This window comes from Choloepus didactylus, chromosome 9 (assembly GCF_015220235.1).
Source record: "Choloepus didactylus isolate mChoDid1 chromosome 9, mChoDid1.pri, whole genome shotgun sequence".
Lineage (NCBI taxonomy): Eukaryota > Metazoa > Chordata > Mammalia > Pilosa > Megalonychidae > Choloepus > Choloepus didactylus.
In genome coordinates, this window is record NC_051315.1 from 88,180,320 (window position 1) to 88,193,381 (window position 13,062).

Here is a 13,062-nt window from a genome sequence, read left to right on the forward strand (position 1 = left end):
GAGATGGTTATAAAGAAATAAAGAATATCAAGAAGATATTAGGAGAGAATAAAGAAGAACTTGAAAGAATACATAGAAAAATAGCAGACCTTACAGAAACTAAAGATCCTGTAGATGAAATTAAAAATATACCAGAGACACATAGCAGATTTGAAGAAGCAGAAGGATAAGTGAACTAGAGGACAAAACAACCTAATGTGAACACATGAAAGAAAAAGGGAGAAAAACATGGAAAATTTGAATTAGGTCTCAGGAAAATGACTGACAACACGAAGTGCAAAAATATATGCACTATAGGTGTCTCAGAAGGAGAAAATAAGGGTAAAGGGCCAGGAAGAATATTGAGGACATAATGGCTGAAAATTTCCCAAACCTTATAAAAGGTATAAATATGCAAATCAAAAAAGTCCAACATACTCCAAACAGAATAAATCCAAATAGACCTACTCCAGGACACATACTAATCAGACTGTCAAATGCCTGAGAGGAGGAGAAAATTCTGAAGGCAGCGAGAGAAAAGTGATTCACCACATACAAGGGAAACCATATAAGGCTAAGTGATGACTTGTCATCAGACACCATGGAGCAGGAAGGCAGCTGTACAATATATTTAGGATACTGAAAGAGAAAAATCGCCAGACAAGAATTCTCTATCCAGCAAAGCTGTCCTTTAAAAATGAGGGAGAGCTTAAAAAATGTACAGATAAACAAAAGCTGAGAGAATCTGTTAACAAGGGACCTATCCTGCAAGAAATACTAAAGGGAATTCTGAGGGTGGGAAAAAAAAAGACAGGAGAGAGAGGCTCAGAGGAGAATACAGAAATGATGATTATCAGTAAGGATAAATAAAAGGATAAAAAGAGAGAAAAATAATAGATCTGACAAATAAAAGCCAAAGGATAAATTATCAAACTTAGGACAGCTTTTATAGTAATAACATTGAATAATGGATTAAACTCCCCAATTAAAAGAAACACAGATTGGCAGAACAGATTAAAAAATACAATCCAATTACATGCTGTTTACAAGAGTCTCATTTCAGACCCAAAGATACAAATAGGCTGAAAGTGAAAGGATGCAAAAGATACTCCATGCCAACAGTAAAGAGACAAACAAAAAAGCTAGGGTAGCTATACTAATATCAAACAAAATAGACTTTAAATGCAAAAATGTTATAAAAGACAAAGAAGAATGCTATATATTAATAAAAGGGGAAATTCACCAAGAAGAAATAACAATCATAAATATTTATGCACATAACCAGGGTGGCCCAAAGTTTGTGAAGCAAACACGGGCAAAACTGAAGGGAATAACAGATGTCTCTACAGTAATAGCAGGAACTTCAACACAGCATTCCCTTCCATAGGAGAGCATCTAAACAGAAGATCAATAAGGACACAGAGAACCAAAATAATATAATAAATGAACTAGATCTAACAAACACATATAGAACATTGCACCCCAAACCAACAAGATGTGGATTCTTTTCAAGTGTGCATGGAACATTCTCCAGGATATACCACATGCTGGGGCGCAAAACAAGTCTCAATAACTTTTAAAAGACTGAAATTGTACAAAGCACCTTCTCTGATTTTACTGGAATGAAGCTGGGAATGAATAACAACTGGAGAACTGGAAATTTCACAAATACATGGAGAATAAACAGCACACTCTTAAACAATCAGTGGGTCAAAGAAGAAATTGCAAGAGAAATCAGTAAATATCTCAAGATAAATGAAAATGAGAACACATGTCAAAACTTACGGGATGAAGCAAAGGCTGTGCTGAGAGCGAAATTATAGCCCTAAATGCCTACATTTAAAAGGAAGAAAGAGCAAAAACCAGCAACCTAACTGAATAAGCAGAGAAACTAGAAAAAGAACAGCAAACTAATCCCAAAGCAAGCAGAAGAAAAGAAGTAATGAAGATTATAGCAGAAATAAATGAAATGGAGAAAAAAAGATAGAAACAATTAATAAAACCAAAAGTAGGCTCTTTGAGGAGATCAATAAAATAAAAAAACCCTTAGTCAGACTGATAAAGACAAAAAGAGAGAAGATACAAATAAAATCAGATAATGAAAATGGTCATTATCACGGACCCTGAAGAATAAAAAAGATCATAAGGGGATGCTATGAACAACTATATACCAACAAACTAGACAACTTAGATGAATTGGACAATTTCCTAGATACACATGAACAACCTACACTGACTCTTGAAGAAATAGAAGACCTCAACAAACCAATCACAAGTAAAGAGATTGAAATGGTTATTAAAAACCTCCCAACAAAGAAAAGCCCAGGACCAGACGGCGTCACAGGTGAATTTTACCAAGCATTCCAAGAAGAATTGACCATTCCTGCTCAAACTCTTCCAAAAAATTAAAGAAGAGGGAACATCACCTAACTCATTCTATGAAACATCACCCTAATACCAAAGAGTGATAAAAATGCTACAAGAAAAGAAAACTACATACCAACTGTTCCAGTTTGCTAATGCTGCCATTAAGCAAAATACCAGAAATGGATTGGTTTTTATAAAGGGGGTTTATTTCGTTACAAAGTTACAGTCTCAAGGCCATAAAGTGTCCAAGGTAAGGCTTCAACAATCGGGTACCTTCACTGAAGGATGGTCATTGACATCTGAAAACCTCTGTTAGTTTGGCAGGCACGTGGCTGGTGTCTGCTTGCTCCCAGATGGCGTTTCAAAGTGGCGTTCTCCAAAATGTTGCTCTTGGGGTGTTTTGCCCTCTCTTAGCTGTAGCACCTCTTCAAGATGTCACTCTCAGTTGCTCTGAGGTCCTTCTGTCTGTGAACTCCTTTGTATGACTCCAGTGATCCAATTAACACCAACCCTGAATGGGTGGGGTCACACCTCCATGGAAATTATCCAATCAAACGTTTCACTCACAGTTGCTTGAGTCACATCCCCATGGAAACACTCAATCAAAGGATTCCAATCTAATCAACACTAATACGTCTGCTCCCACAAGATTGCATCAAAGATAATGGCATTCTGGTGGACATAACTCATCCAAACTGGCACACTATCTAATGAATATAGGTGCAAAAATCCTTAACAAAATATTTGCAAATAGAATCCAACAATACATTAAAAGAATTATATACCAGGACCAAGTGTGTTTTATCCCACGTATGTAAGGGTGGTTCAACACAAGAAAATCAATTAATGTACTACAAAACATCAATAAATCAAAGGAAAAAAAAAACACATGATCTCTTGATTGATGCAGAAAAGGCATCTGACAAAATCCAGCATGCTTTCTTAAACATTTCAAAAGGCAGGAATCAGAGGAAACTTCTTCAACACGATAAAGGGCATATATGAAAAACCCACAGCTACTATCATACTCAATGACAAGAGACTGAAAACTTTCCCTCTTAGATCAGGAACAAGACAAAGATGCCCACTGTCACCACTGTTATTCAACATTGTGTTAGAAGTTCTAGCAAGAGCAATTAGGCAAGAAAAAGAAATAAAAGGCATCCAAATTGGAAAGGAAGAAGTAAAACTTTCACTGTTTGCAGACAACGTGATCCTATATTTAGAAAATCCCAAACAAACTACAACAGAGGAAAAAACTATTTGAGCTAATTAAATAAGTCTAGCAAAGTGGCAGGATACCAGATTAACATGCAAAAACCAACAGGGTTTATAAACACTAGTAATGAGTTATCTGAGGAGGAAATCAAGAAAAAAAATTCCATTTACAATAGAAACTAAAAGAATTAAATATCTAGGAATAAACTTAACCAAGGATGTAAAGGACCTGTATACAGAAACTACAAGATATTGCTAAAAGAGATCAAAGAAGATACAAACAAATGGGTAGATATTTTTTCTGAAGAGGAAATACAAATGGTCAAAAAGATATGAAAAAAAACGTACATCTTCACTAGCTATTAGGGAAATGCAAATCAAAACCACAGTGAGGTATCATTTCACACTCACTAGAATGGTTGCTATTAAACAAACAGGAAACCAAAGGTGTTGGAGAGGATACGGAAAAACAGGAACATGGTACAGCTGCAGTAGAAGATGGTTTGGCATTTCCTCAGAAAATTAAGTATAGAGTTGTCCTATGTATCTGGCAGCCCCGCTTCTTGGTATATGTCCAGACAATCTGAAAGCAGGGACATGAATAGACACTTGCTCACTGATGTTCACAGAGGCATTATTCACAACTGCCAAAAGATGGAAACCCCCCAAGTATCCATCAGCAGATGAATGGATAAACAAAATGAAGGAATATTATTCAGCAGTAAGAAGGGATGAAGCCCTGAAGCATGCAACAACATGGATGAACCTTGAGGACATTGTGTTGAGTGAAATAAGTCAGACACAAAAGACAAATATGAACTGCTATGAATTAATTATACAATATGTAAAACTCATCAACATAAATCTAGAATATAGGTTACCAAGGGGTAGACTGAGGCTAAAGAATGGGGAGTAGTTGCTTAATACATGCAGAATATGGTTGAACTGAAATGTCTGGAAACAGACAGAGGTGACAGTAGCATTACTGTGAGTATAATTAAAAGCGCTGAATTGTGAGTCAATGTTGATGAAAGGGATACTCTGAAAACATGGGAATGTGTAACAGAGTGAATCCTGTGGTGGATGATGACAGTGATTAACAGTACAAATATAAAAAAAGTTCCTTCATGAACTAAAACAAATGTATGAAAGTATCACAAGGAATTAATAATGGAGCAGTATATAGGAGAAAATGTATCTATTACAAACTATGGACTATAATTAACAGTAATATCTTAATATTCTTTAATCAGTAGTAACAAATGTACCACACCAATATTAGAGGTCAACAATAGGGAGAGATATGGGATATGGAACGTTTTGGATTTTCTTTTATATTTTTATTTTATACTATTATTATTATTATTTTGGAGTAATTAAACTGTTCTAAAATTAATTGTGATGGTGATTGCACAACTATGTGATGATTGTATACTTTGGCTGGATTGTATGCTGTGTGCATATGTCTCAATAAAATTGCATTAAAACATTTTTAAAACATTAATATCCTTTATAGGTGAAAAAACAAGCAAACAAACAAAAAAAAAAAACAGTACTGAAACACACTGAAACAAATGAGATATGCTAAGAGAATGTTAACAATTTGCAGGCCTTCAACCACAAACTGAAATTCTCTAAACCAGATGCCCCAAACTAATTTGGGATTGGTGGATTATAGTGCAAAAGTAACAGAGTGGTGTGCATAGCTGAGAGGCAAGGGTGCAGCACGGAAGCTCCAGGTGCCCCTCCCCACCCCAAGGGACTCACAGGGGCACTGCAGACAGGGACGGTGGTGCATTTGAGGTGGAAGGTGAGACATGCAGCTCCATAACCCCAGAGTGGTCCACCTGCAGGCCTGGGAATTGCCAGGCCCACTGTGCCCTGGAGCAGACTCCCTGCCAAACTGCATAGGACCCACCCCACTCACACAGGGCAGGCAGTCCCAAGTGAACACAGAAAACGGGTGCACTGATTAGATTTACACTAGATTTGAACCGTGCCCAGCAGACAAAGTTGGGGGAGAGCTCGCTTGAGAGTAAGAGGCAGCTCAAGAGTACCATCTGCTGGTAGGATAGGGAAAGTACACTCCATCTTATAATTTGGTGTACCATCAAGTACACCAAATTATAAGAAAATGCTCAAATAATCCTGCATTTCCCAAAATAATCTTAGCAAGATAAACAAATGTTGCAAAGCCAACAAAAAATCATAAAGCAAATGAAGAACCAAGATCTGGACAAGCCAAAGGAACAAATTAAAAAGCTGGAAGAGACACAAAATTTGGAGAAATTAATTAAAGAAGTACACACAAATCTCCAAAACAACTTCAACAAGATGGCTAAAGACATAAAGAACATCAAGAAGACACTAGAAGAGCATAAGGAAGAATTTAAAAGAATAATTTGAAAAATAGCAGATCTTACAGAAATAAAAAGATTGTTGATCAAATTAAAAATATACTGGAGACATAACAGCAGATTTCAAGAAGCAAAAGACAAGTAAATGAAAATAGAGGACAGAACAACAGAATGCAAAAATACAAAAGAATAAATAATGAAAAGAATTGAAAAATTTGAAATGGATCTCAGGGAAATGATGGACAACATGAAGCATACAAATATAAGAATCATTGGTGTCTCAAAAAGAGAAGAGTAAAGGGCTAGGAAGAGTGTTTCAAGACATAGTTGGGGAAACTTCCCAGCCCTTCTAAATGACATAAATATGCAAATAAAAAATGCCCAACAAACTCCAAATAGAATAAATCCAAATAAAGCCACTCTGAGACATATACTGATCAGACTGTCAAATGCTGAAGAGAAGGAGAAAGTTCTGAAAATCGTAAGAGAGAAACAATTCACCAAATACAAGTGAAACCACATAAGACTAACTACTGACTACTCAGCAGGCACCATGGAGGTGAGAAGGCAGTAGTATGACATATTTAAGATTCTGAAAGAGAAAAATTGCTAACAAAGAATTCTTTATCCAGCAAAGATCTCCTTCAAAATTCAGGGAGAGTTTAAAATTTTTATAGACAAACAAATGCTGAGAGAATCTGTTAACAAGAGGCCTGCCTTGCAAGAAATATTAAAGGGAGTTCTACCAGCTGTGAAAAAAAAAAAAAAAGAAAGCTGAGATAGGTCTGGAGTAGGGCACAGAACTGAAGAGTATTAGTACGGGAAACTTAAAGGGGAAAAAAAATGAGGTGGGGGGAACATATCTGACAAATAAAAACCAAAGGATAAGATGGTTGATTCAAGAATTGCCTTCACAGTAATAACATTGAAGGTGAATGGATTAAACTCCCCAATTAAAAGATATAGATTGGCAGAATGGATTAAAAAGTATGAACCTCAATATGCTGTTTACAAGAGACTCATCTTAGACCCAGTGACACAAAGAGACTGAAAGTAAAAGGCCAGAAAAAATATTTTATGCAAACTACAGTGAAAAGAAAGCAGGAGTAGCAATACTAGTATCAGAGAAAATAGATGATAACTGCAAAGATGGTACTGGCACAAAGATAGACATATTGATCAATGGAATTAATTCAAAAGTTCAGAAATAGAACCCCAGAAACAGACAGTTGACTGATTTTTGATAATGTCTCCAAGTCCACTGAATTAGGACAGAACAGTCTCTTCAACAAATGGGGCTGGGAGAACTGGATATCCATACCCAAAAGAATGAAAGAGGACCCATTTCTCAAATCCTATACAAAAATTAACTCAAAGACCTCAATATAAGAGAAAGTACTATAAAACTCCTAGAAGATAATGCAGGGAAACTTCTTCAAGACCTAGTATTAGGTGGTCGCTTCTTAGGCCTTACACCCAAAGCACAAGCAATGAAAGAAAAAAATAGATAAATGGGAACTCCTCAAATTCAAAAGTTTCTGTACCTCAAAGGAATTTGTCAAAAAGATGAAGAGGCAGCCAATGCAATGGGATAAAACATTTGGAAACCATATATCTGATAATAGACTGATATCTGGCATATATAAAGAAATCCTACAACTCAACAATAATACACACAGCCCAATTATAAAATGGGCAAAAGATATGAAAAGACATTTTTCCAAAGATGAAATACAAATGGCTGAAAAAACACAGGAAAAAATGTTCATATTCACTAACTATTAGAGAAACGCAAATCAAGACCACAATAAGATATCATCTCACACTAATAAGAATAGCTGCCATTAAACAAACAGGAAACTACAAATGCTGGAGAGGATGTAGAGAAAATGAAACACATATTCATTGCTGGTGGGAATGTATAATGGTATAGACGCTGTGGAAGGCAGACTGGCAGTTCCTCAGAAAAGTAGATATTGAGTTACCCTACTGTGCCAGTTTGGATGTATTATGTCCCCCAAAATCCCATTATCTTTGACGCATTCTTATGGGGGCAGAAGTATTAGTGTTGATTAGATTGGAATTCTTTGAGGATTTCCATGGAGATGTGACTCAAGCAATTGTGAGTGAAACATCTGATTGCATAATTTCCATGGAGGTGTTACTCCCGCCCATTCAGGGTGGGTATTAATTGGATCACTGGAGTCGTATAAAGGAGCTCACAGACAGAAGGACCTCAGAGCAACTGAGAGTGACATCTTGAAAAGGAGCTGCAGCTAAGAGAGGGCAAAACACCCCAAGAATGCCACTTTGAAACGCAACCTGGGAGCTAGTGGATGCCAGCCACATGCCTTCTGAGCTAACAGAGGTTTTCCGGACGCCAATGGCCATCCTTCAGTAAAGGTACCCGATTGTTGAGGTCTTACCTTGGACATTTTATGGCCTTAAGACTATAACTTTGTAACCAAATAAACCCCCTTTATAAAAGCCAATCCATTCCTGGTATTTTGCATAACAGCAGCATTAGCAACTGGAACATCTACAATCCAGCAATTTCACTTCTTGGCATATAACCAGAAGATCTGAAAGCAGTGCTACAGTCATTTGCACATCGATGTTTGCAGCAGCACTGTTCACAATTCCCAAGAGATGGAAACAATCCAAGTGTCTTTCAACAGATGAGTAGATAAACAAAAGGTGGTAAGTACATATGATAGAATACTGTGCAGCAAGAGGTCCTGAAACACATGACAACATCGATGAACCTTGAAGACATAATGCTGAGTGAAATAAGCAAGACACAAAAGGAGAGATATTGTCTCTTACCACTAATGTGAACTTCCTTAACAGTATAAAATCAATGTCTTATAATGTAGAATATAGGGGACCTAAAGATAGAAATTAGTGAAGGGGAAATAACCTAAAATGTACAGACATGATAATGTGGGTGAACTTAAAAGTATGGGAATGGACAGGGGTGGTTATGGTTCATTAATGGGATTATAATTATTAGTGCCACACTGAAGGTGAGCATGCTCAAAAATGGTTGTTTAAAGGCATGTCACCCAGAGAGTAGCACTACAAATATAAATAAGTGTTTGCATGATATACTTTTAAGGTATGACACTGGTACAAAGAGTTAACAACAGAGTGGTATATGGAAAAACTACCCATTACATATTATAGAATATATTTAATGGGAATATGTTACCAGCACTACACTAATACTAGGGATCAATAATTAGCAGCTGATAGGAGCTCTGGGATGTTTTGTGTTTCATAATTGTTTAAAATTGAGAGTAATGATGATGGTACAACTAAGTGAAGTCAATGTGAGATACTGATTCTTTATCTTGGACGGAATATATGCTGTGTGAAACTAGGCACCCCATACTTAATCAATCAAGCCCTCGATCTTGAAGCTTGCTCTTGTGAAACTTATGTCTGTAAAAGGGAGGCTAAGGCTTCCTACAATTATGCCTAAGAGGTACCTCCAGAGAACCTCTTGTTGCTCAGATGTGGCCTTTCTCTCTCTAAGCCCAAATCGACAAATAAATTCATTAACTTCCCTCCTACAGGACTCCCAGGGGGGTGAATCTCCCTGGGAATGTGGGACATGACTTCCAGGAATTAACCTGGCCCTGACATCAAGGGACAGAAAATACCTCCTTGACCAAAAGGCGAAAAGAAAGGTAACAAATTAAGGTTACAGTGGCTAAGAGATTTCAAATAGAGTCAGGAGGCTATCCTGGAGGTTTCTCTTATGCAAGCTCCAGCTAGATATCCCAAACGGCCACAGTACATCATGCCCTAAACAACAGTAGTCCAGAAATACTTAGGTCTCTATATGAGATTCTATAAAAGTTTCACTCATTAAGTTTATCTGTCAGAAACTTAAATCCATCAGAGTGTTCCTATGCCAGGCAAGTCCTAAAACCCAGAGGCAACAGCGTCTTTAAGAGCAACAATCAGATGCAGCTCCCTTCCTTATAATGTTGACACCCTTTTTCAATATGAACAAGTTAGGGTGGTCTCTGCGTAAACACCCCCAAAGATTGAAAAAGTGATTAAATGAGAGGAAGTGGTAGCAACAAACAAGATAGGATTTAACAAAGGATTACAAATACTGAATTCATACATATATATTTGATGCTAGGGTATTAGAATAGCTAGAAGGAAATAGCTATAAAGGTGGAACATAATATTCTTTGAAATTTGCTCTATAGCTACATGTTAAATTATACTTTGAAAGTTATTACCTTTCTGTAAATATCTTATATTTCACAATAAGAACTGAAACTGTAGAGCCATAACCCATAACATTCTTTGAAATTATCTACATAGCTACTTGATAAATTGTACTTTGAAAGTTGCCACCTTTCTCTACATACATTATACATAACAATAAGGAAATAACTGAACTTGTGGAACCATAACCCATATCATTCTTTGAAATTTTTTCTCTACTTGTTAAATCGTAGTTTGAAAGTTACCACTGTTATGTATACATGTTAAATTTCACCATAAAAAATGTATAAAAAATAAAAAATAGAGATGTAAAGAAGGCTGCTTGTGAAATTACCTGCAGTTCAGATTTTGTGAGAACAGTAGGAGTAGCCACTACTATGTGGCTCTTTTTAAGAACTATCTCAGTCAAGGTAAGAGAATTAAATATAAATACACACACACACACACACACACACACACACACACACATACATACATAAAACTAATACTTGGTCTGCTAATATGTATAATCAAAAATAGCTTAAAAATTATAAACATTCTTACCTGTTGCAAAAAGAGAGTATAATTGTCCTCCATAAGCAAGAAGAATACTAGATATAGTGTAAGCAGGAAGAGCTCCACCATGAAATCTAACTACCTAGAAAACAGGCAAATCAATGGGAAACTTCTAAATATTCATGCTAACAAAATACATGTATTTTCACATGAAACAAAAATGTCATTCTGTATTCTAAGCCTTTCCTGACACAGCCACAAAGATATTTCCAGTAATGGTTATCAAAACTCAGAGTAAAATAAATGTTAAGACTATTTAGCATATTAGAAACAGGTTACCTGAAATTTTCATCAAAGGCATAATAAAGACAATATATAATTAACTGGCTTATGCTACAAAAGTATTTTTCAAGGCACATTCATTGAGCATTTAGTATGTTCCAGTCATGATGATCAACACCTTACATGCATTATTCTCATGCTTTCCTCCCCCAAATCCTTTGAAGTAGGTTCTATTCCTATTCCTATTATTTATAGATGAAGAAATTCAAGCACAGGGAGCCAAAGGAGCTTGCAGAATAAAAAAATGTAAGAGATTGGCAAGTTACTTCCCTCTCCCCTCTATGTCCTCATCAGCAAAATGGGAACAATAATATTACTTACCTATAGTGGTTATGAGGAGTTAAAAGTGTTCATTTGTATAAAGCATTTAGAATAAAAACTCATACATGATAAGCTATCAGAAACTGCTAGTTGTTAATACTAGCCTTTTTTGCTGCTCACTGTCTTTAGAAATATTGTGGAACCAGGATTTAAACAAAGAGCCTAAGTTCTTAAGCATTATGTAATAGTGCCTCAAGTCACTATCAGCTGGTCCAATCTTTGTAGAAAACACGCATATAACAAAAACAAGTTTTTTTTTTTTTTTTTTTTTTTTTTTAATGTTTGAAGGGTGATTTACTTTAAAACATGTTCTGTACTCCACAGAATTTTTTAGAACATGCATAGACTCCCCTGGCAATCTAATGAAAGCTATGGAAGTGTATGCTCACACAAAATGATGCATAAAGCATTTGGACTCCCAGGTAAAAGACGTCAGAAAAACTCAAAAAACTTATACCTGATACTTACAATTGAGTTTATAGCTTTGAGTGAGGGGAGAACAGAGTTGAGAAAAAAGGGAAACAGCCATTTTTCTACCTGATTACAAATGATTCTAATTGCCTGCTAATGATAGACTAGGAAATACACAGCATACTTTAGTTACCAAGGGTATGGAAGGAAAGTTAAACAGCATAGCAGGCTCAGCTTTGCCTCTCATCTGCTCTGTGCTCTTGGGCAAGTTACTTTCCCCTCTTTTTGTTGTCTTCATCAGTAAAATGGAAGTAATAATAGAACTTACTTCACAGGGGGTTCTAAGGCTTAAATGTGTTCATTTGCATAAAGCATTTGGAAAAGTAACTGGCACATGGTAAGTGATCAGAAAACTAAAAAAAATCTACAGAATACAAGCCTACAGATTTTATTGGACTACAAATTATTGTGTGGTATGAGTACATGGACTTTTAATATGACATTCATTCAGGAAAAAGTATTTACTAATTTGTTTGAAAATCAGGCATCACCTCTCATTTCTAGGAAGTACTGAACATGGAAAACATCACTGTAAAGCAGAGGTCGGCCAACCACGATCCACAGGTTAAGCATGATTTTGGATTTTATTAGAGTGTAAGCAAGAAAAAGAAGACAAAGAAGAAAGCAGTGGCAGCAGCAGCAACAGAGACCATATATGGTCTGCAAGGCCTAAAATATTTATCAGACCCTTCACAGAAAATGTTTGCTAGCCTCTGCCTTACAGTATCTACTCACAAGGCATAAGTAATCAACCAGGAGTTTCTCTTACCTGTCCAAGTATTTGTGAAAAGGAAGTCTTAACTGTCACCTGTTTAAACCAATGATAAAAAAGGTTATTTTCCCTAAATTCTTTTAGTTCACATCTTACTAAATTGAGCACTTCTGTATGTCTCTAAGATAATTTATTTTTCATAATAATAAACCTGAAGGCACTAAAGATCTTAAAAAATCTTCTGAATCATCAACATTTAAATTTTATTGAGTGTAGTTCTACTGTTAAAGATATTTTCCTGTATTTTAATTCTTTGAACACTGGATAAATGCCAAGATATCTTATTTCCAGATCATGTCTGGAAGAAATTTACTGAATGATTGAGTCCAGAAGCCATACATATCTTTGATGGAAAATTAAGTACAAATTAATCAACCTATATAAGCCAGTATTTTAAAATTCTAAAACCTACAATTGTATGGCTCCAAATATACTTGAGCTAAGCCAGTTCTGACTAAATTTCATAAAAATAGGTTCCACATGATACAAGAC

The 13,062-nt window shown here is 35.9% G+C and overlaps 1 protein-coding gene across 2 annotated transcripts in view; it reads right to left on the reverse strand.

Annotated features, from left to right (window-relative positions):
- The window catches only part of PGAP1 (post-GPI attachment to proteins inositol deacylase 1), a 114,742-nt gene that overhangs the window by 13,372 nt on the left and 88,308 nt on the right, over window positions 1–13,062 (reverse strand). For both annotated transcript variants that reach the window (XR_005218842.1, XM_037849966.1), the window contains exons 19-20: window positions 12,568–12,606; window positions 10,713–10,806 (exon numbers count right to left, since the gene is read on the reverse strand). Coding sequence is in view for 1 of the 2 variants with exons in the window: in XM_037849966.1 (XP_037705894.1) it covers window positions 10,713–10,806; window positions 12,568–12,606 (133 nt within the window). In the remaining variant the exon portion in view is untranslated. The remainder of the gene's footprint in view (window positions 1–10,712; window positions 10,807–12,567; window positions 12,607–13,062) is intronic.